The sequence below is a fragment of the Cygnus olor genome, chromosome 13 (genome assembly GCF_009769625.2).
Source record: "Cygnus olor isolate bCygOlo1 chromosome 13, bCygOlo1.pri.v2, whole genome shotgun sequence".
NCBI classification, from domain to species: domain Eukaryota; kingdom Metazoa; phylum Chordata; class Aves; order Anseriformes; family Anatidae; genus Cygnus; species Cygnus olor.
Window position 1 is genome coordinate 18,686,611 of NC_049181.1, and position 24,392 is coordinate 18,711,002.

At 38.7% G+C, this 24,392-nt stretch overlaps 1 protein-coding gene across 5 annotated transcripts in view; it reads right to left on the reverse strand.

Annotated features, from left to right (window-relative positions):
• Window positions 1–484: 484 nt before the first annotated feature.
• COL4A5 (collagen type IV alpha 5 chain) overlaps window positions 485–24,392 on the reverse strand; it is an 82,645-nt gene continuing 58,737 nt past the window's right edge. For 2 of the 5 annotated variants that reach the window (XM_040572618.1, XM_040572617.1), the window contains 21 exons: window positions 24,005–24,154; window positions 22,678–22,776; window positions 21,623–21,712; window positions 20,742–20,881; window positions 18,825–18,951; window positions 17,461–17,541; window positions 16,816–16,914; window positions 16,190–16,240; window positions 15,191–15,376; window positions 13,376–13,384; window positions 11,083–11,091; window positions 9,618–9,751; window positions 9,146–9,218; window positions 8,927–8,998; window positions 8,400–8,528; window positions 8,038–8,136; window positions 6,549–6,761; window positions 6,036–6,213; window positions 5,381–5,495; window positions 4,845–5,017; window positions 485–3,331 (listed from right to left, as the gene is read on the reverse strand). In XM_040572618.1, coding sequence (XP_040428552.1) covers window positions 3,250–3,331; window positions 4,845–5,017; window positions 5,381–5,495; window positions 6,036–6,213; window positions 6,549–6,761; window positions 8,038–8,136; window positions 8,400–8,528; window positions 8,927–8,998; window positions 9,146–9,218; window positions 9,618–9,751; window positions 11,083–11,091; window positions 13,376–13,384; window positions 15,191–15,376; window positions 16,190–16,240; window positions 16,816–16,914; window positions 17,461–17,541; window positions 18,825–18,951; window positions 20,742–20,881; window positions 21,623–21,712; window positions 22,678–22,776; window positions 24,005–24,154 — 2,309 coding nt within the window. In that variant the 3' untranslated portion in view covers window positions 485–3,249. The remainder of the gene's footprint in view (window positions 3,332–4,844; window positions 5,018–5,380; window positions 5,496–6,035; window positions 6,214–6,548; window positions 6,762–8,037; window positions 8,137–8,399; window positions 8,529–8,926; window positions 8,999–9,145; window positions 9,219–9,617; window positions 9,752–11,082; window positions 11,092–13,375; window positions 13,385–15,190; window positions 15,377–16,189; window positions 16,241–16,815; window positions 16,915–17,460; window positions 17,542–18,824; window positions 18,952–20,741; window positions 20,882–21,622; window positions 21,713–22,677; window positions 22,777–24,004; window positions 24,155–24,392) is intronic. The other 3 variants (XM_040572622.1, XM_040572620.1, XM_040572619.1) reach the window with 2 other exon arrangements.

Here is a 24,392-nt window from a genome sequence, read left to right on the forward strand (position 1 = left end):
AGCTGCATTTTTAACTAATCAACCCTATTGCAACTGGCAGCAGACTATCTTTAACTCCATTCTGCAAGAAGCTTTCAAAGAAGAACTGGTCAGTGAGAAAGGAGAGGTAGTGCAGGCCCCTTCCAGCAAGCTTTAGTAAATCATTGCTGATCCAGGCACTTCCAGGAACTGGGTCCTGTTTCTGCTCTAGCTTTCTTTGAAAGCTGTATGGTGCCCTCGAGTGGCTAAAGTGCATGTCTTTTCCCCCACAGAGCTTACAAATGCAATCATGTTAACTTCCAGGTTCTTGCTTAACTAAACAGACTGGTTTTACATACTTAGCAAAGAGAATAAAACCTTTAGTTAAAAACGAATCAAACTACAGGAAGAAAGCCTAACTATAGCTGAGTAAGTGGGGTTCTGATCCAGATCATGTTTAGGCTGAAGACTATAATGCTTCACATGGTCAAAACAATTACTTTTAAAATAATAAATCTGCAAACACAAGGTTTTACCTGTAGTTTAATATTTATATACTGATGGATAGCACCTAGAGGCCCCAGTCAACAGTTGAGGTCCCCTTCAATGTTGCACATAGACATGTCTCTGCCCCAAAGAGCTTACAGTCTAAGCAGTCCAGAAGTGGCAGAAAATAATAACCATGCTTTTTTTTTTATAGAAGAGAAACTCAGATCTAACACAGGTCAAGTGATTTGCCTGTTCTAAGGCACAGATTGTGATGGGAATTAAGCGGGCATTGTTTTAGTCTCTACTGCATGTCTCAATTAAAAGATGCTCCTTCTGCTCTACACTACTTTTATCTTAAAAAAAAATCACAATTAGCTCTTTGAGAAATCTCAGCCTAAAGTTGATTAAAGTTCAGGACTGTTCTCTAAGTCAAGGTGAGAGCTGCAGAAGTAGAACAAAGAACATACCTGTCAGAAGTGTAGCTGCTTCTCATTGTTTGTGGTCATCTCAGAGCTTTGGGAGCTAAAGCTGCCGCAAGACAAGCTGCTCTGCACGCTATCTATGTGAGATTGGAATTGTAACTCCTGTCTTGTTAATATTCAGTAGGTTTTGTTCTACAGGCTGCAAAAGAGGCCCAAATCTTAGAAAACAGTACCACTGATGCAGTACTAGAACAAACACGTTCTGCCCTTTGCCAGGTCCCAATATATGAACACAGCTCCTTGTTGGTGAATGCAATCAAGGAAAGACAGGTAGAGTTGGTAGAGATGCGGGAGAGCTCTTCACCCTGGGCACTGTCTGAACTTAGCCTCTATTCTGTTTTCTGGGGCTAGGGATAGGCTCCTATGTTCATTTTACACTTCTGAGGAGGAGCCAGTGGTAAGATATGGGCTTGGGTTTACAAGAGACATAACATTTTATTTTAGCTTTGGTAACAAGTTCTTGGCTTGGAGATAGCAACAGGTTCCATTTATTGTGATGTGCATCAGCAAACCAAAGTAAACGAAGTTGAAAGATGCACATTGCTGAGTAGGCCATTATCTACCAACATAGATAACTGCAGCTAATGGAAAAAGGATAAAGCTATTATGACTTTGCATTAAGCTAAATAATCTGTTTCATACCTGAAAGCTTTTGAAATCAGCACCAATCTCATTGCAAAAATCACTGCCACCTGGTAAGTCACCAGTCCTATGTCTTTTTTCAAACATGCATAAAACAAGATTTCTGATGCTCCAGGTTTACAAGGACAACTGAAACGTAAGGGTGCATAGCCATTAGCAGATAAATTACTTAACAGTAGTCAATATAAACACACATACTTCACCTGTATAAAGCTGTATGTTAATTCACAAGTTAAATTGTATTGATAGATAGTGGAGGTGACAACATACAATGAAAATGTTAAAAGTATCAACACTTGAAAAATAGTCTTGCTTTGGCTAGGGAGCTCTGTTTATATATAAATGTAAATGAAGCAGCACTGACCATAAAAGCTGACCAGTCATGGACAGTTACGCATACAAAAAGTGATCACTTTTCAGCTATTGCACAAGTAGTGACACACTAAGACATACACAGTAGGATTTTTTACAAAATGACATCAGAAACAAGGAACTGCATGCACCATTTTTCAAGGCCTTATGTGAACTGTACATACACAAGAGTTACTATATATTGTGAATACATCGTGGTTGAATATAAATTCACATAAGATCAAAGGAAAGGATTAATCTGTAAATAGGAAAAGATCAATTTCCACCAGTTTACGCTTTATTTTATTCAGAAGGTTTCTTAGCATGTACACTATTTTGGATAATATGCGTGACACCACTTCAGAGTAAAGAGAGGTTTCATGTAAGCATAATCTTAAATGCTTTGGTAACTGGATATTCCCAAGGAACACTTTTTGTTGAACCAAACTGATTACTACTGAAATGTGAATGTGACTATTATTCAGAATAAAAGGATATAGTATATGGCTAATCATTTCACATATTTTCACAAGGTTAAAAAAAACTTTTCAAGTGGATTGGGCTCTCTAAGCACAAGTAAAACCACTGATAGCATGGTGTACATTATTAACATTTAAAACCCTGATCAAAATGACTTCAGAATAATTGTGCATTTCCCCAAATACAACAGGTTGGCAACTGAGGAAGGAAATGAAATATTGAATGAATAAGTAGGTGTAAGAGGTGTAAATTTTCTCCGTACCACAAATTTTATAATAAAATACTGCTGTATATTTTAACTTTAGACATAAGCATTTTCATATCTGAGTCTGGTTTGTTTCTAAATGACTGAAAGTTTCAGCTAAAAAGGTGTTTACACAATATACACATTTCATTACTTACAGAGAAATAAGCTTAAAATTTCATATTAAAAACCTGGGATTCAGTAGGGTTAGTAGCACCATGAAAAATGTTTTTCAAAACTGCAGTCTTGTTATTTTAAACATACTCAGTGCGTTGTGTTTTTCTTTATTCTCTTGGTAGATCAAAAAGGTGCCATTTTGGTACAGGGAGAGAAATGAAAAATTTCATCTTCTGATCCTTTGTGAACCTCAAGCCTCTTTTCTGTTTCCAAGAGGTCAATTCTTTCTTCTCATCTTAGTCCTGTTGTCAGATACGTACCAAACAACCCTTAGCTTGGCACGAGTGAGGTACACTTGAATTTGCGTGGTTAAAACAGTTCGGATTTGTTTTTTCTTTTCTTTCTGCACAGTAGCACCATTGTTACAGCTGGAGGACAGTGCATCTTAGGAATTTTCAACTGTTTTATAAAACATCTTCCAAGATGTTACGTCTTCTTCATGCAAACTTGACAACGACTAATACGCGTCCTCAAGTCTCCAGCTTTCAGTGTCTCTGACTGAGGTTTACTGGGTGACAGACAAAAAGGTAAGGCTAGGTTAGCTTTTTCTTTGTTAACAGAACTGTAACTTTAAACTTCTACTTAATTTAACAGTTGAAGGTAAAACAGAAGTGCACAAGTGGGAATTAGTCCAGTATTTAAGGATTTTTCTTAGGAGGGATCTTTCTGGATATCCTCACAGCAGGTGACAGAAGCTCAGTTTTGTCCAGTATCCCCATATGGGGGAGGTATGCTATAATCAACTACTTCAGTCCAGCATGTGATGGACCAAAGCACAGATGAACACAACTGAGTAGAAAGCAAATTTTGTACATTAGAGACAGTATTTCTGGGGGCCATAGTGTACTTTGCCCCTTTCATGAAAAATGCATTTGGAATCGTTGGTTCCTCAGATGAAGGGTATTGTAACAATCCATAAGAAACACTGCTACGGTGAGATTTGTATATTTAAGTGATGAATTTAACAAGTAATTTTCTTCTATTCTGTAGAAGGTAGGAGGTAGTAATATACTTATGTAATATGAATGTTCACACAGAATAAGAGCCATTCTTGATTTTTTGTTGCAAGCTGAATTTCTGGGTGGCAGCAAATGGTAGAGACCAGAAAATTCAAAGGTCCATAGTAATTACTAGTAGGCAGTTTTCACCAGTGATTTACCACTAATAAACTGCCCTGAAAACTTGGTGATGATTACTTAATGTACATCAAATATTACAGTGTAATCGTTACACAAAACCCAATTAGAGGCCACTAGTACCCTGTCAAGACTGCACATTGCCAGTCCTGTACCACAAGGCTATATTTTCCTATTTGGTGGCAGTGGAAAGATTTGAGAGGCTTTTATTAGGTACACAAACAAAACAGCAGCATTTTATTCTATGAAAGAAGATGCTTTTTCAAAGAAGAAAATGAGTATGCTGATCAATTAGAAAGGGAAAATCTGGAGGAACTGAAATCCTGATGGCAGAGAAGCCAAGTATCCTGATCCTTTTGTAGAGTACTGGAAAAAATGCTTGCTAGGGAGGGTATGGAACCTCCTTCAAACAAGATTTTTAAAAAACAGGTTATATGACCATCTACCTTAAAAGGTTTAAGTTCAGTTGATTTTGCCCTGGGGCTGAGAATGGACTATGCAGATTTTCCCCAATTTCCCCTCAAGTTTAAATATTTCAGTCTATTTAAAGGCATGCAAAGAAGAAAACAACAACAAAATCAATCTTTTAGGCTTGATTACAGTCACTACAGTCAGACTACTCTCAGAGGAGGTCCTACTAAATATGAATTAAGAGTTGACTTACAAAGAATCTGACTGCTTCCAAAACAATGTGCCCTCACAAGTTTTTACATAATATAAAAGGCTTACCCTAGCACACACTTGAAAAACTGGTTGTGAGGGGGAAAAACAAAAATTCTTTCCCTAATCCCCTGTAAACACATCTCTTTTGATCTTAGGAATAAATTTGCTTTCTAAAGATTTAAGTCTGGAATAAAGCACTATACAAGAAACAGGTTTTCTTACCTGAACATTTCTGACACTTCAACAGTCGCCAGCCAGAAACTATATGAATTGGCATAGTAGTTACAAGTGCCACGACCATGGCACTCGATAAACGGAGCCGAGCGGAATTCTTCTAAACAGGATCCAGGTGACGCCAAGGCCTGTCCAGAGCCTTCTGCTCCAGCACTAGTGTGCTGAGGTAGTAGGGAAGAAAGAAATGCACATGCACACAAGAAACTTAGAGTAGGAGCTAAAAAATAATAGCATAGCATTCAATTGCTAGAAAATCCACTGTTTTTTCATTCTTGGTTGAGATGTTGTGACACCAGACACCTCCATAAATACCCTTACAAAGGCAGGACTTAAAAAGCATTATTAGTTACTCTGCTCTCTGTATCTTGGAAAATTGTTATTAATCTTGGCTACCAAGGTTAGTAATTGGAGGTAAAGGCTCTCTCTAATGACGACCATACTTGATTTTAACAGAAAGTCCTAAAGCAGCTAGTTGAGGACACAAAGAGGTAATAGTCACTTCTGGAGTGGGAGGCAATTCTTACCATCATAAAAGAGTAACCGATCCAAAGGGAGTCCCAGCCTGGAGGACACGAAGGAATCTGAATGGTCTGACTGTGGACAGCTATCACCATAGCAGGAGCTTCACACACAACACATCTGGACACAGAATAATCAGAGAAACGTGTGACATTAAAATGTATGCTTTATTAAGAGTTATAACACAGGGAAAGGGAGAACTAGCTGGTTAGGGGCTGTTCTATTAATCCAGATTTCAGCCTCTTAACGTATCTTGTAACTGCAGTAAGACCCTAGTTCTGAGTGCAAGATCTGCCTCTATTTCCACTAACAATGCTGGGTAAAATACAGCAGCAGTTCCTGAAACAAAAAGTGGAAGCTCCAAGTCCCCAGGTAAATGCCTTAATCCTAGAGCTGCTGGCTCCCATGTTCTCTTTCCTGTTCATGATGATCCTGCACTCACCCTTCCTTGGGCGAGAAAAGCTCTTAGAACATTTCAGCCTCTAAGGATCTGCATGTAGGCAGCCTTTTGAGACAACAGACGCTTTAAAACAGTATTTCCCAAAGCAAAACATGACATTAATCTCACAATATCCAACATGCATGTTGGAACCATGTGGTTAAGACATTTATTTATCTAGATACTTAAAAAAGAGACTGTGATAGCCTGCTTTGTCTCACCGACTAATGAATGGCTGAATGCTCTGCCCAGTCAGTGGCTCCATGCTCAGTGGCATTGGCTCTGGAGTTGATAGCCAGTAGGAATAGTCATTCCTTGATGCAAAATTACAAACATTGTTGATGTTGCAGAACATGAAGGGCATGGTGCTAAAACGTCTAAGGCAGCTCCCAGCAGTACCTAAAGAATAAGACACACAAAATGTGACAGTAAAGTTTTAATTTCATTGTTTTTAGCAGTTTTTCAAGAACAGTAATTGTGTATTCTTCCTCTTCACCTGTGTGTGCACAGCATGTGTTATCAAATTGTCACATGGGAAAAAAACTCTCAGATTTGGTTTACATTCTTTCATCCTGAATTACTATGCACAGCTTCTGGAGGCAGTAGGTCTTAGCATGCATTCCACATCCTCATTTAAGTAATCTCCAGGATGGTCATTTCTTCAGAGAACCAGAGCATCGGAAGAAACATCTACAACCTCTTTCCCATTAAAGACAGCATACAACATTTCTCACCCAAATCCTGGCCGTGAGCTCTCTCATTTCCTTGCACATATAAAAGAGAGAATCCATCATATATTCTTGACGTTCCTTGTGGACAAAATGGTGTATCTCTAGTCTGGCTGTGCCGAGTTATAAGAAATCCATGAGCAACAGAAGCTGTTCCAGGAGGCCCAGGTGGGCCTTGTAAGCCATCAGGACCAGGGGGGCCCTGTATTCCTCGTGAACCTATTCACACAAGAAAAACACGACACTATTAACACTGTTGCTTGCTCTTTCAGGAATAACATAGCTCTGAAAGGAAGGATGGTGTAGTGATTATGGTGCTTCTAAGTTCGGGGACCCTGGTATCAGCTAACTCCATCTTCATTAAACCATTTTTTTTTCTTGTGAGGTTGATCAAATCATGAACTAATTATAACAGTGCAACTTTCTGGCATCATAGGGGCATTGTGAAGTTAAATACGTTCAGAGCTGTGAGGCACTAAGATAACAACTGCAATGGACATGGCAGCCACTGAAATAAGTCCAAAGCAGCTTCCCAAATCCAAAACATACTCATCTGCCTGTGCAGCTTGGTAAGATAAAGCTGAAACATCTTGCTCAAAATCACAAAATAGATCGCAGAGCCAGAACAGAAGCAATTCTCACTGAAACATGCTCTGACAACACCTGAGCTAAAGCCCACCAAAATGAACAGAAAAGCTGGTCTCAGTTTTGGGGTAGGTGACAAAAAGTGGAAATGGGCTAGAATAATCTTGAATGAGACCAAGAAGAGTTGTATGACTGAACAAAGTATCAGAAAAGGCATTTGTTGTTGAACAAAAATATCAGAATGTATAACTACAAATATTTAGACTATTTTATCCCATGATCATTATTATTTATGTTTTTTCACTTAATATTAACAGATTTCATAGAGGTATTCAGAGAAAAAAGAAAACAAGCATTGTGGATTTTTGTACTGTTTTAATTGTTTAAATTCTAATATTTTTCCTCCCAAGCTGCAATATAGAACTACCCTGATATGCATCTTCTGCTTTAGAAAACTGTTCCAGTGCTGAATCTGATTTCTTTTCTCAAATGAGTAATCCTAAACAGTGGCTGCATGGTAGCTTGATCTCTGCATATGATGAAATCCTTTCCTTTGTTAAGCCTGATTTTCCCCATTCACAAGTTCCTTGTAAAGTGAAAGTTATTTCACTAATCTCTTATTTCTGTTTCTGACTTTCCTCATTTTTTGCTGTTCACCATCATTGCTGCAAAGGGGATGCCATTAATCTTGAAATGAAGTATTCTACAGTATTACTCAGCAATGACTAGCAATGTGCTGATTTCCAAGAATGTTCCAAACCAAAGTGTGTTCAGCAGCGTCATTTTTGCACTGAGAAAATCCCAAAATTATTATTTTATTATCTCATGAGGCAAATCTTGCTTCCCAGTATTAGCCCGCACTCAACAGGGAGCACGTCTTTTTCCAGTCGGTCCTCACAGGACACAGTACCTGGTTGGCCTGGAAGACCTCTCTCTCCTTTACGTCCTGCTGGACCGTCAAAACCAGGGAGACCATCTCTGCCTGGATCACCAGGAACACCAATTGGACCTAGAACAGGCAAACATGAAAGTGAAATAAATCTCACTACAGAAATCTTTAAACTACGTAGGGCTCATCTGTTGTTTCTTCAAGATACACTAGACAAGAACAGACCATTAAACCAGATGTATGTGCTACAATCCCACATTTTTCTATTATCTCTTGCTGAATTCAGTAACTTGTCTCTGCAGTCCATACTAAGTGACACACATTGCAACTTGCAGTCAGCTATACTGCTTAGTCGTTTTCCCTGCAGCCACCTAGAACCATACCTGGCAATCCCTGTGGTCCTGGCAATCCGGGTGGCCCTTTTGACCCAGGCTGTCCTGGAGGACCTGGGGGACCAGGGTCACCTTTGACAACAATGCTTCGTCCAATGGTACCTGGTAAACCTGGGGGACCTGAGAGAAAGCAACTTAGTATTAAGTAACCCAAGGCGGAAGAGAGCATTGAAGATAGTTGCAGTAGCACACTATTTCTGTTATTCTTTACTGCAAAGTCAGCAACCAAGAGCTCTATCACTACAAAAAGTGTAATTGTATATGAAAGGCAAAAAAGTGCTCATGGTGGCACCACAAAAGACACCTCTTGCAGGGGTTAATCCAGGTAGACTGGATACAGAGTATAAAATACAGTAGGATTAATTGTAGGGCTAAAAGTTATAGCCTGGAATCGTTGTTTAAGCTGTTGCTCTCTTAACTACTGCCATTGCTGGCTGAGATCCGCACAGTCCTACATCTGCATAACAAGATCTACCAGCAGGGAGCAAAGTGACAATAACACTATCCAAGACTCCTACCTGGTGGGCCTGGTAATCCTTGACTGCCCGTGAGGCCAGCAGGTCCTGCAGGTCCAGTGGGACCCTTCATACCTGAAGCATAAAGTTCATATGGTCACACAGTGAAGAAACATGCCATCTTACAAAATCTACTGCAGGAATGGCCAAAATAAGGCTTCTTTCCTCCCGAGGGGCTGTTACTGAACCTACAGGTTTTCACTTAAAATGGTAGTTAAATACCTGGGAATCCTGGAACACCTGGAACCCCAGGATCGCCCTTCATTCCATTCAGACCAGGACGACCAGGATCCCCCTGAACAGAACAGCTTCATGTTATTCACTCATCTCTCCAGTAGTTTCAGAAAAACATAAAAGCTGTGGCTAGGGGACGAATAAGCACATTTTGGGTCTGTGAAGTAGTGCTTTGGAGGGCTGAGGCCTTGCATTCTGCCTGCTCCCTGCCTCGTGCAGCAGGTGCTGTCAGAGAACGCTGGAACGTGAACAGCTCCAATGGGAATGTAATAGGGAAACTCCACCCAGGTACTGGGGGATAATGAAGGGTAAGACCTCCTATCTTGATACGAGGCAGGATATTAGCTACCACCACATTTTGGCTTTTATTTTACCACAGTAAAATGCATGTTCCACCCAAACACGTTCAGTTTTTATTACATTTAAAAACAAACCAACAGAAAACCATTTCTTGTCCTACCTGGCGTCCAGGTGGTCCTTGATCTCCCTTTTGACCAGTCAGGCCAGGTGGGCCAGGCTGACCTGGATTCCCTTTTTCCCCTTTAAGTCCTCCACTGCCTGGTGGCCCCCGCGGACCTTCTGGGCCTGGCGAACCTTAACATTGTGGAACAAATATGCACATGTCAGTACTTGTCAACTGTTCTCCCCAGGATTGTGCCTTCAGTGTAAAAAAAACAAATAAAATTGACTTGACTTCCCATTTATATTTCAATGCTGAATTCAAATAGAATAAACTAAAGGGAAAACAAATAGAGGGATTATTTGTACTACCCAAATCAGGAACCAGGCCTCCTGGTATAGCTGATGAAGAGGAGCAGGTCTTTCCGGAAGGCAGTGCAACTCACCTGCATTTGAGGCTTACCAGTGACCAGGCAGCTGGCTTTAGTAGAAGCCAAGAAACCCCAATTTAGATGGTACAAATATCCCCTCCGCTGGCCTGCATTGCATTCACTGTCTCTTAACAGACTCAATAATGTAAAATATTGCTGCTTTTTTGCTGTTGGAATTTGTAATACCTGCTGAGGAGTCTAGTATACACTGTCTACTGACTGCTGGGCAGCAGGAAGCCCCTCATTCTGTCTTGCCTGAATACTAATTGGAGTTGCAGGCACTACCTTCTGCTCAGTGACCCTCCCTCCAGCTGATTTGTCTGTCTTTAGTAGAATTATGCTCTGTAAATCCAAGAGGAACTGGGCCAGTCTTTAAATATTTTCCCTTTGAAACGGCCACGTTAATCCAAAAGAAAGGAGTGGTTTTAAATGAAACCTAGGTATTTGGAGCTCTGGAAAACGAGACCCCATCTTTATGCCACCGTCTAAATAGAAAGCAACTTGTGGCAAAACAAACTGTAAGCAAGTGCAGCAACAGCTAATAACACTTTACAAGTTAGATCTCATAATTGGATTAACAAAAGGATCTCTTTGCAGGACAGCACTATGACATTCTCCCCCGTAGTACAACAAATCTAATAACATTTAGCAGTGTGCTAGATTTTCAGTTCTTCTGAAGCCTCTAAGAATTTAAAATGTCCTTTGAAACCCTCATGGTCTACGTTCAGTGGATACATTTCATGAGCTGTATTTATGCATGCAAATCTGAGTGTAGAATTCATTCCAAAAATACCTTTTTAAAATAGGAGCCATTTTGTACTGTATTTCACACATATCCTATTGCAGTTTCAGCTACAGAAAACATCCCATCATGCAAAAGTTTTTTGTGTTCATTTTGTTCTTTTAAACCGGTCCAGTACTGTACACATGCAAATAATAACAGGTTACCATCTGAGGCATGCTAATCAAACACATACAATCTTGCAGGGTAACCACAGTCCTTAAAAAACTAATCACAGAATTACAGGAAAACATCCGTTTCTCTTACATCAAATGCAAGGCAGTAAAATAAATTGACTGAGTTAAGAGTCTAACCTGGAGGACCTGGAAGGATCAGAGTTCACCAAAGCCCAATGATCGATGTTAGAAGGGTCAGACATCACACAGTACAAAACAAGATTACTAGTTAGAAATAGTACAGATGACAGCATATACACTACACATCAACCCATTTCACCAGCATATTTTGTATTTACAATATAATCCACATGCATGCATAAAACCATACATGAGTACACAACAATATGTATTTTCAGATACAAGTTATTCTGGTGACTAGGCTCTACTAAGACTAATTTGACACTTCATTTAATGGCAAACTTAAAGCTTTACTAAATGTGTTATTGCTTTAATACTACGGCTGAGGCCTGCCACTGGTTAGTCCTACTCACAATGGGGTTTAGGCTATGTAACCATTTCACTGACAATATTCAGCACTCCCAGGGCCTGGAGCTTGGCAAATACACAGGGAAATTGTGAATGACAGCTTATTTTTGAAAAATAATCTGCTTTGGGCAGGGCAGAAGTGTGATTAATACAGGGACTTAACACTACTAATCAGGTAATAGTGTCAACTAACTGTGAATAAAACTCTAGGACTGAAAAGTAGGCGGATATCCTCCCCAGAACAGTAAGCAGATTTGATATGGATCAAAAGGGCTGCAAATGCTATCAGCAAAAATACGGGGGAATTAACAAATTTGTAATTTGTCGTCTACTGTTGGCATTACTTTTTCGTAATAAAAATACCCCAAGATGCTAATTTACCTGTTTAAAGTTATGGAAAATGGCATGTGATAACATCCTTAGAAAAATGGTTTAAATGTAAGCTGCTTGTCCCTACCATGCTCCTGAATTAATATGTAATATTAATATAATTAATATTAATATGGCTCCTGTCCCACTCGCATCTTTCATGTCAGTGAAATGATTTAAATGTATGAATGTATAACCATGCAATTTACAGCTAAAAACTACAATAAATACATATCAGGTTTACCTTGGTGCACTATTTCTTACATATTTGGTAAATCATTTTAAATACTAGGTGTAATACAGCTGTTAAAAATAATGACATGGACATTTCATTGTTGCTGTTAAGTACTCATAAACTTTATTTTACTGTTAGATAAGTTTTGCTATGATTTATCAGTCTCTCCTATACGTGTCAATTATTGAATGCTGGCTGGGTACAGTCACAGCATGGAACAAAATATGAAGCAATCGGTAAGTTCCTTTCCGCATACCCATAATGGGAGCCTTCCTTGAAAGTGTGGTTACTGCTTGTGTGACCATGATTTAGTTAAAAGATAAAGCCATATTTTTTTCCCCAATGATTTCATAAAGCTAAATGTGTATTTAGGTTTTGAAACATCAGGGGCTACCACATTTGATACCTCTCAGTGCTTAAGACAGCATGCTAAAATCTTCCTTTATTGAATTTCACTCGCAGTTCCTTCCTTCCTAAAAATCATCATAGCAAAACTTAAAAACTGTGTTATTAAGTAGATATGCCAAGTCATTTTTAATCTAGACATAAATGGTAGAGTCTTCCCAAGAGCTGGCTTGTACTACATGCTGATACGGTAAAATTAAGACAAGCTTGTGAAAATTACCATGTTCTTGCCAATCCTGCTCCTGCTCCTCCTCTCCTCCTCCCTAGTGGTACGGAGGAGATGGCTGTGTGCTTCATTTTCATTAAATACATGTTAGAGCAATAGCTTTCCTCATTTCCTCTAACCATGTGCTGGTGAAACAAAACAATGGAAATAAGGATTTCTCTACAACATAAAGTTAAAACGCTCTACATTGGGAATGTAAAACATTACAATTGCTCTGTGTAACTTTCCTATGGAGCCTCTTGGTATAGAAGCACCTAATTCATTTATGTCACTTCAGAGCATCCAAAATCAACAGCAGCAGGTGTTACAAAAAATGAATACTGTCATTTGTCGAAGCTGCAAAACACAATTATACAGCAAAGGCACAGGAGGACAGCACAGTACGCTTAAAAAATAGGAAAAATAGTCTTTTTTTTTCAGCTGTTCTCGAATAAATAGGCTAAAACAAATTTCACAGTCAGGGACACTATAAAAGCCTTGCAAATCTGGACCCACATGACATGACCTTCCATCATGGGGAACGCTGTCCTTCCAGTCCTACAACAACATGGAGGAAGAGTCTGAAAGCCAGCTCTAAACTCTTCTTTTCTACCACAAATTAAAAGGTACATATGAAAAATGACTCAGCATATCTACATTTAGACACTAAAAAAGTATATACTTCATATCTTCATGCAAAGTTATTATTTTGGAGTTAAGGGGCTAACCTGAGGGACCTGGGAGTGGGGGGTCAGAGTTCACCAAGGTCATCATTAGAACAAGGGAAAAACATCAAAATTGTTAGAAATGTCAACAAACTAACATATTCAACTAAACCTTTCTTTTTAGATTTAGCTCAATATTCCTTTACATACAGTATGCAAAACACCAAACTATTATTATTCATTGCAATGAAAACTAGACATATGGAATAACAGCAATGTTATGTTGCCCTGGAAATTGACTTCATTTTATCATTGATTAATCAATCCCTCCCAACACCATCTATCCAAATTTGTTTTAGGGGCAACCCAGCTGAAGTCAGAGCGCTTTACTATGTTTGACCTCATCGCTTTTATTAATCTTAGAATATACCCAGAAGTCAACAACAAACAGTATACGAATACAACTTCTGTTTTTATTTATGTCCCTGGAAGGGGAGTAATTTGACAGCCAGACAACTGCTTTTATGACTAGCTGCCTTATGTTGAAACGTTACAAAAATCAGCATTTCAACAATAGACTGTGTTATCATTTGAAACAAAAGGCTAGAGTGCTGATTGTACCAGAACTGTAATAATAGTTTGGTTTGTCCACATTAGTTCACACATAACTGAGCGAAACAAATGCTTTACTTTATTCATTGCATGCAACAAAAATGGAAATCAAAGAAAGAGAGAAAGAGAGAGAACATGGCTGAGCAGAACCTCACTGGTGGTTGTTTTTTTCCCCAATGCTCATAAAACTACACAAAATGAGTACCACCACTCCTCTGCTTCCCCATTCAATTTGAGTCAGTAACCACCCAATTTATACAGAGACGTGTAAACAGGATGAGAAGCTTCAGAAAAACAGCAATGCTACAGCAGAGCATAGAATCTCAATTAGTAGTTTTATTAAACATCAGGAGATGCTTAGCTGGTTTACTGTTTTTTTATTTTTTAAGGTATCGGAATCAAGCCTGAGGAGAAAAAAGGAATCTTAAAGTCTTCCCAAGTGTTCACTGTAAAACTAAATTATCCCTTGATATCTAAAGTGAAAAACACACGTATGGCAGCTATTTTACAAATACACTAGCTCAAAACTGACTTTCCCCAAACAAATCTTTGAACAACAGAAAAATCTAAGGTCAGAGTTTGAGGATGCAAATAAATTGAGGCAAACAAACATTTTATGACAAAAATCAAATTCTAAAACAAGCAAGGAAGTTGCTCAGCTATGTTAACTCAGCATGGTGAGTTTTTCATTCCCAGAATTAGTTGGTGCAGGAACAAAATGCAAACATGGAATGGAAAGATGAACACAGCATGATGGTGCACTGAATCCATGGGAGCCACATGACACAATGGAGCAATGACTTATGTTACATGACCCGAGGATGAAGAGGCAGCTATCCAATTTGATCATGCTGTGATGCTAACGTGAATTTGATTCTCATGACTCTTAAAATGATGGATTTGTTACTTTTGTTTTTTGTGTGCGATGACATTTGCAGGATTGTCACATGATCAACAGAGGTATCAGATGTTCAAAAGTCGGTATCGTGCTCGCTAGATGATTTCTGTGACAGCATGCGGAGAATCTCACATTTATTAAAACACGTTTTTGCTGCCAGGTATCAGAAACGAATAGAAACTGAGGATGTTTTATTTTTAGATACTGTCACTTCTGGCAACAAAATCCTCTGGTTGCCCATAAAAAGACCTATGCCATGAGGCTTGAACTTACCATCCAAATAAATTGACAAAGTCTAAACACTGATAACCTAGCAGCAAAATGCAAAAGTACTGGCAGATGTTGATGGGTATGGATCACACTCTTACCTGGTCTTCCTGGAACACCTGGTGGGCCAGGGCTACCTTTAGGACCTTCCAGAGGTGGCCCTGGTAATCCTGGTGGACCCGGTGGACCCTGTAGGCCAGGGAATCCCTGGAAACCTGGTTCTCCCTTCAGACCTGGAAGTCCAGGGGGTCCTGGTGGGCCAGGTAACCCCAGTTCACCTTTTTGCCCTGTAAAACCAAACAGTTGTATTTATGAATACTGTTACAAACTGATATGTGGAAATGTCAGTTTGCAGAGCTATTTCTCTTGATTAGGAAGGTGCAAGTCTGGCCACAACTCATCTCATTTTTGGAGTCAGAAAGTATAAAAATCGAACTAACAAATTCAGAAAAGAATTGGGGCCAATAATTCTTGCAGGAGAAAGTGCTATAGCTTTTGAAACATTAAAAGATCTTACAAAGTCTCACTTTACTACTCAGTGACGCTGTAATCTGTAATCATCCTCTGAGTTTATGAACCTACGAGCAATACTTTTCATGAGCTTTATATACCTGCAAAGAAATCTGTGAATATTAAGACTTCTTTATTTTTTGGAGACACCACTGAAAGTTAAGATGTGCAAAATTTTCAAATACGTTTAGGGAATTTAGGAACGCTACTGGAAAGTAATACAACTTAGGTTGTAAAGTCGCTTTTGAAAATACAGCAGACATTTTCAAAGCAGCTTCATTTGCCACCTGGTGTAGGAATGCTTTATTTATTGAGACAGATCAGCAAAGTTCCACAAAATGCAATAGACTCAATTGTCCTGGGTGGATTTATTTTGTCTGCATAATTCTAAGTTACAAAATTCAACTCATTAATGAGTGTCTTTATTACCTTGGTTAACTGAAAATGATCTACCGTGGGAAAAAAAAAAGGTTATTTCTTTTCTACATTCATTTGTCGCAGAAGAAACGTCTTTTTTTTTCTTTTTTTTTTTTTAATGTACAGACAATTTCCATTCACCTTTTTTAACAAAGAACAGCAAGAAACTCTACCTGATAATCCTGGGAGTCCTGGAGGTCCTGGGCGCCCAAAACCTGGTAGACCTGAAAAGAGACAGTTTCATTTAATAATGAACATTTAGCTTTCAAGTCTCCACAAGTAGGAATACAAGACTGCAAAGGATGAAAGTGCAGTTCATCTAAATCTCTGATTACTTGAGACTATCAGGATTCTTCTTTACTCCCAGAGTCCACACCAAAGCTAGAGATTTTACTTCAAAATGTATCTGTGACTTTCATAAATATTTCCATCCCTTCCCAAGATGCTCTTTCAGACTTTGTGGTTTAATATATTTGCATTTCTGGTAGGGGTTCTCATTTTAGGGCAGACGTTATGCCACTAGTTCATTCTGTAATTGAGCTGAAGCAGTACAGGTACCACTGAATACAAGAATAAGGCTTCATGCTGAATTCATGGAATAAAAATCCAAGAGCTGTTTGAATTCTCATCCTGTGCTTCACAGGCAACTTGGCAGCATCCTTTGTGAACCATTCAGCAGCTGGGAACCTCAGAAACAATTTTGAAGGTGCATGGGTAGTTACAGGAAAAATGGAATAGAGAAAGCAGGATGTTACAGCAGAGACTGAAGAGGAGAAAACAAGAACAAAGGACACCTAACCTGGCTCGCCCTTCTGACCAGCTGGTCCGGGGATGCCGTCTCGACCAGGCTGACCCTTTTCCCCTGGAGGACCAGGAGGGCCAGGACGACCAATATCACCTAAAAGGAGTATACAACACATTAGGACAGTAATGACTAACCTGCAATAAAATAAAATAAAAAAGCACACATCCCCTGAATCTGGAAGCGTGACGACGTAATTTCAAATTTACAAGGGTGTAATCTTAAAATTAAAACCTCTCTATCTCTCTCCTGACAATTTAGAAAAGACATTTAGGCCCATGATCTTTTAAGCAGTTGACTAAAAATAATATAAAGCTTTTCTTTAGCATAAATTGGAATTTTTCCCCTATAAAAAGGGGTTAGACCACTGGAATACACAAACAAAGCTGGTAAATACTGAAACAGTTAGCTACTTGCTTCAACAGCTTATGATATGATTACCACAGCAGTCAAAAGCTGTGAAAAACAAGTTAAAACTTCTTTTTCTGTTTCATTTCAGTGAAATGAGTGTGCACAATGGTGTTTGAGCATGCATGTACACATAGATACATTTTCACCACATTAATAAGAAGAAAGGAAGTGGCTTCACGTGTTATGCTTTTCACAGAAGCAGCTGACCTCTGCAGCACTGCTCATGCTCACCTACTGGCCCAGGTGGTCCAGGCAGACCAGGGTTACCTGGAGGACCCTCGATACCTTTTGGTCCTGGAATTCCTGGCGTGCCTGTAAAGAACAGACATTTCAATTAAAAAATTGGCATTTTAGCAGATTTTGAGACACTATAAGCTGAGATGCTCTGAGCAATAAATCAGCTAATTGTATCAAGATACTGCATTTATGCCCATTTTGCAGATTTAGAGCTGATCAAGGAGACGAATTATAAAGCAAAGAATGTACAGAAACAAAATGTACTGCTATGACTGTCCTTACTGCTACTTTGAAGACTTCTTAATTGCTGAGTGCCAGTGGCTGAGGACAGAATCAGTCTGGCAGTCTGTTAGAAAATAACCATTCTAGAGACAAGTATTGCTTGTTGACAAAAAGTGCAGGCATTATGAACTACAGCTGGCCAGTCCTTGCCCAATCCTCTTTTCCTTTATTGAAAAAGGATCTTAAGAAAAATGGTCTTAGTATTTATAACTGATTCTTACCCCTACAGCATGAACTGAGTGGGAGGTAGAAAAAACGATGAACCTGTTGGAATATGTCTGCTCTGAACATCATCTGAGCCTGATCAAGGTAGTGCCCGAATGCACCATTTTGACCGTTCACAGTTTTTGAGGCATTACACGAAGCACAGGTTAAATGCTTTCAGGTTCACGGCCAGGTTTTGTTTTCTGCTAAGCTTCTTGCTGCCATGACTACACTATTATAAATTCCCTGATTTCCTATGTTAAAGAAAGCTCAAGCATGCTTGCAGAACAGCCTTTATCACTGCAAATGCAGCATAAGCAAAAACCTTGCTTTTTTAAGCTATATTTAGGATATCAGTAAATTGAGAAGTGAAAGAACTGACATATATCATCCATGAACAATCTCTATTAATATTTCCAGCGAAGAATACAAAACCTAACTTCATTATGTTTCAGAAAGATTTCTCTTCAGAACATTTTTCTAGACAATAAACACGATAAAAAGCCAAGCTTTCCTGATTACACTTTTTTCTCTTTATTGATTCATGAAGGAAAAACAGAGCCAAACACAGGTATTTTGTGGGTCAGGAGAGGAGAATACAACCACTGCGGGGAGTGGAAAGCATTGGCTCACACAACTATTACCTCCCCTCAAAGCAGATGGGTGATTTCAGAAGGCAGTCTGAAGTGATGCATTCACACACTTACACTTGCAGTGACAGTTCCAACAGCACAAAGCTTAGAAACACCAGATTGCTAGAAACTTTTGAGAGAAGCTTCAGCCCTCCACCAATTACCCACTGTGTTTAGACATATATATACCAATATAAAAGAGCAAGAGGGAAAAGAAAAAAAAATCCTGTTCAGAATTACCTGGGAATCCAGGAAGGCCTGGCTCTCCTTTTGCACCTGGATTGCCTGGCAGTCCAGGCAAACCAGGATTTCCAGCTACACCTTTACTGCCTGGACTACCTGGGTATCCAGGCAAACCAAGATCACCCTGGAAAATATTAAGCAGAAATAAGAAGCCAGTCTTTGTAGGATGAGTAATTTATTTTTGTACATTCCCAGTCTTACTGTCACAAAAAGGCCACCATTATATTGTGCACATTTCTTCTTATATCCAGTTAATGTTAACAATCTCACAAAAAAATGAGTTGCAAATAGCATATGCAAAGACATTAACAGTTTCCCCCTTCAATTCATATATATACCATATCATAGCTTTTTTTCAAAAGGAACATACATTAAAAAAAACACAAAAAACCACACCACAAAACAGAATTATTCTCTTTTCTTGCAGAATAGCCAGATTTTTAAGTCTTTGACAGTGGAGTTTAATTTTGACTGTAACCAGAAAAACGTCACTGCTGCATCTCAATCATACAGCACCTCAATGTTGTATCAACATTTTCAGTTTACCAGCAGAGCTTTCTCCTAAGCAAATCTTCAACTTCTATTAAGAGAACCAAGCACTTTCTAGCTCTTTGATACTAGTGATGATGTAAGTGAGAAAGGAAAGTCAAATTATTTTGCACACACCTGTGCAATCCTGATGCATTCCTATTTAATTCTACACTGTTATACTCACATGCCTGTTCGTCTACTGGGCTTTCCTAGATGTTTTGGAAGATTGACATTCAAAAATCCTTGACAACTTTAAAAGTTTTAGCCTTAAACAAATGTTAAATCTTAAAGGTTATTTGGGTTACCAACATTTTGAACAGTGTGTGTATAATGTTTGAACAGAATGAACAGCAATTAATTAAAAGCATTTTAAAGTAGAAGAAAAATGGCCTCACTTCTGAATTTACACATAATGATGTATGTGACAATTAGAAAATGAACAAAAACCAGGAGAACTTCTATCTTCTATAAAATCTACCAAAAAGTTGGTCTATTGCTTTTGTCTTGACAGACCCACATAATATTTTCAACATGTTTAAGGCCACCAGTTATTTACCTAGCTGTAGGGATTTAAAAGCAATCTTCTACTCCCTATTGTGGTTTATTCCCTGCCCAAGCTGCACAATCCCCCTAGAGCATCAAAACTACTTTCACAACAAAACTGAGTGGATCATGGCACTAGCTGGAAAATAAGCAGCACATTTTAAGAGCCAAGATTCTTTGACTAGGCAGTACCCCGTGATAATGCAGAAATAACAAAGAAATCTGTGGAGCTTCAATCATGCATTGTTTTTGCTAAATTAATTGCTATTCAACATCAGTTATAAGGTATCAGTGAAGTCTACTAGATATTCCGTTTGTCACTTTTTTGTGGGTGACAGAAAGGAAGATATAGACAAGTGTTAGTACAAGTGTTTTACAAATTTTAATCAGCTTTAAACATGATATATCAATTCCTTAGTAATTTATTCTTAAGTGCATATTGTTTTAACTTTTTTCTAGAATTAACTGCTTCATGAGACGTAGGAACAAAGATACTCGCTGTATAAATCCCTATCAACTATCGAAATGTCAGCAGGTATCAATGCAAACCAGGCTACTACCTGAACACAAATTGGAAGGTCTGGCAAGCAGTCTTCTGCTCTAACCAGATTAAACGTTATATAAATGTTTTCACCAGTAAAATTAGAAATTTTTGCTCCCACCTGAAAATAACTGACTATAGGAAATCCTGCTTGTTATAAATACATTTATATACATATTTATCATTAACATGACATTAACATAATATTTATTGTAATATATGCTAAAATATAGTTAAAAAAAATCAACACAATCTGATTTTCTCATTTAATTTTCTATTGAAAAATTTTGTAAATGTACCTTTGGTCCAGGGATACCAGGAATACCAATGCTTGAAAGTCCAGGGTCACCTTTCTCCCCTTTCAACCCAGGAAATCCAGCAGGCCCAGGCTGCCCTGGACGTCCTGCTATTCCTTGGCTGCCTTTAATCCCTGGGGGACCTGTCCAAAATATAAGATGCAAGTTTTATAAACATAAACTTCTGCAGTGGTTTAGAGAAGTCACTCAAATTATACCCACTCATCAACTGAACTAGAAAGGACCAACAGTATCACTGGTTGATTTTGAATACTTAATGTGTGTGTTGTCTTTTTTTGTTTAAAAAACTAAAACAATTACCTAAAATCTCTCTCAGCTTTTTCATGACACCTCTAAGATTTCTTTTTTCATGACACCTCTAAGATTTCTTTTTTCATTCTTAATTTACACAAATTCGAACATCTCCTTTTACTACCTAGGTACAATTTAATACTAGAATCCTCAGAAACTGAAAGTTTTGTTTCAGCAGCCTTTCTAAAGAAATGAATTCACTTTGTCCTTCCCCTTTTATCATTCTGATATCTCTCTACCAAAAGCTGGGTTTATCAATTTTTTTCTGAACTGTTTCATAGAATGGAGTGTGAGAAATCAGAAGATGAAAATTACAAGATGTAGATAATTCTGCTTCTACTTTTGCAAGCACTTTAAAATAATACACATTTACAATATATGAGCTATTTGAATTTTCTGTTTTAATTTCTTATGTACTACTTTAACAATGCGTACATAGGACATTTATATTCCTCATGTGCATTCCCATTCAAGTTTGTTATTAGGTACTGCACACAAGTAGGTCCACCTTTGTATCATATAAATTAAAAGCACTAGCCAAGATGGTGTAAAATACAAGACTGGTAACTAACCTGGAAGGCCCATCTCTCCCATGGCACCTTTTAACCCTGGAGGTCCTGTCGGTCCTGGCTGCCCAGGAAGCCCCGTGTCTCCTTTGATACCTAGGAAAGTTGTGGGTTTAGTTAATTAATGACAATAATTAAAAATTTCTGATACTTATGTGCTGTCATACAAATATGCCTGCCATCTAATTACAAAGGCAATGGATTTTGAGTTGGGTTAGGCCTCAAACTTCTTCTACACGCTTTTTCTCCATTTGTAGTGGAATTTTAAACTACTTCAGTTCTGTGCCAGGACAGGACAACTTCTCTATTCTGAAGATTAGTCTGATGAAATGGGTCAAATCTCAGTCAATGATTTAGTAACCATCTGAAATAATTTAGTACCAGTGTGACTTGGTCTCCTGTGAATTGTTTTGCAGAATGAACACATTATCTCTTCCTCATTTGCAATAGGTATTCAGGAGCTTTTATTAGGAAATTAAATGTGACCTACAATGCTCTAACTAGTTTGAGCCCTGGATGGTAAAAAAACCAAAAAACTCCCAAAGCCCAACAAGGTATTTAGAGCAAGACCTACATCAGGCATAGTGAGTAAAGATTCAAGATTTCAGATCATGTGTGATAGTTGTAGGAAAAAGCACTGCAAGACAGAATTTGTTTTCTTGGTCTGCAATTCTTGAAAGCAAAGATGCGACATCCAGAGAACCTTCAAAATACATTCAATCGGCCATTTGCAAAGTGCAAGTATAATGATTAACTATGTAAGAAATGAAGGTAAAAAGAACATGCACGTCCTGTTGACAAATCCCGCAGTCATGTTGCTTACTCAAGCAACAAGCACTTATCCACTCATCCTACAGATAGTCCTAATGTCTTTTAGGAGGAAAGAGCTCAAAGCATGCTGTTTGGATAATGATTTTAACAGCCCAAAACTGTGCTGCAGCTCTAAGTGTAAATCCTTATGCTTTGCTTAGATATGCCTGGATTAACATCCGAATCTCATGGTATAAAAACGCATGAAATGTTTTTACATAGCAAAACTATCTGAGACCTGGTTTACTTACCTGGCAACCCTGGTGCACCTGGGGGACCACTAAGTCCTGGTGGTCCTGGGTCGCCTTGGAGACCTTGATAACCTTTCTGCCCTGATAGACCAGGAATACCTTAAAGAAAAACATATATTTCATTATTATTATTACTACTTCTACTGTATATTTGCTTTTCTGCTAGATGATCAGATATTTACATGTCTGAATAAATATCAAAATAGGGATTTTTCTTCAGTAAATATAATTCCCCCTAGTTCTGGCAAGGAGAAGTATCACAGAACAAAAACATACTCTTTCTGGAAAGTGTAAAATGACTACAAAATGGAAATAATATTCTGTAAGTAGGGGAAAAAGCAACTTTTTGACTAACGCTAATACAATTCACTCAGAAGGGACTCTTTTTGAATGAGCAGACTCCATGCTAACCTCTGTATATTCACTCGGATTGTTTATATACATGTTTAATTACATTACTACACCAAAAGCACTTTGGGATTGAGCTATTACAAAATGTAACACAAGCATTTTGGCAGATTTTCACAGATACCATGTGGTTTTAATCCCATACAATAAATTTGCACTGCCCTGAAGGCATAGTTAAGTCTGCCCTCTACAGCTCTCACTTAACAGAGAAAAAATAAAAAGGCAGGTGTCTTAGGAGCTTACCTAGGCTTTGCAGAAATTAATACAATAGATAAATTAGCATAATCATGGCTGGGCCAACATTAGAGAAAGGCATTCTGGTTCTCTCAAGGGTAGAATATTTTTACTCTTCTCAAGACAAAATTAGAGTCCAAAGGAGACATCAGAACACTTGGGGGGATAAGGGAGGGGGAGTGGAAACACAAGCTAGAGAAAAAACAGACTTGAGTGAACTCAGAAAACCTTCCAGGCTTAACCAGCATCCTGAAGTGACACACACAGAGATGACATTCTGCTCAGCTGAGGGTGAGTTTACAGAGACACCCAAAGGGAGAATTTGGAGGTGATGCATGAGCAGATGACCTCTGCAAGTCCATCCTACAAAGCAAAGCCCCAGTGGCCTAAGAGACAGCAGGAATGCAGCTAGCACAGCAGCCATGACAACGATCTCTCATTGTGCTTCAGAATAATATCTAGAAGACTCAATCCTAATCCTGGTGAGAGTACTTTAGTGCCTACACAGAGTATCTTGGTCATAGAACCCCTTAAAAGGATAGCCTAAATTAAGAGAACCTTATTCCACCTCCCTGTTCTGAGTATTCGTTCTGTAAGAAAGAATGAACTGCAATGGATTTAGGTACAGGTCACTTATCTCTACAGGACAAACCACTTCCCCAGACCCACATGCAAAATTCTGTACCTGGAACACCTGGCTCGCCTTTTTCTCCTTTTGCTCCTAGTTGTTTTGGATCAATTTTTCCAGGTGGACCTGGCAGGCCTGCTTCACCTTTGATGCCTTTCTGTCCTACTGGTCCAGGAGGCCCAGGTGGGCCAGGTAATCCATTATTACCTACAAGAGGTAAGACAACAAAAGGGAACAATACAGTCCATAAGGTAGATCAATATATTTCTAATCCTTTTTCTTACATAGGTTGGCCATGATTTATTCATGAAGTTTGAACCCACTGAACGATCGGTCAGTTTATGCAGGGTTCTCCACGGCATCTCAAGCCTTGGAACAACTGTAGGTGGAGTGTGTGGGGATGTCTGTATGCTGCAGGAAGGCTGACTGTCAGCTGTGGACAGCC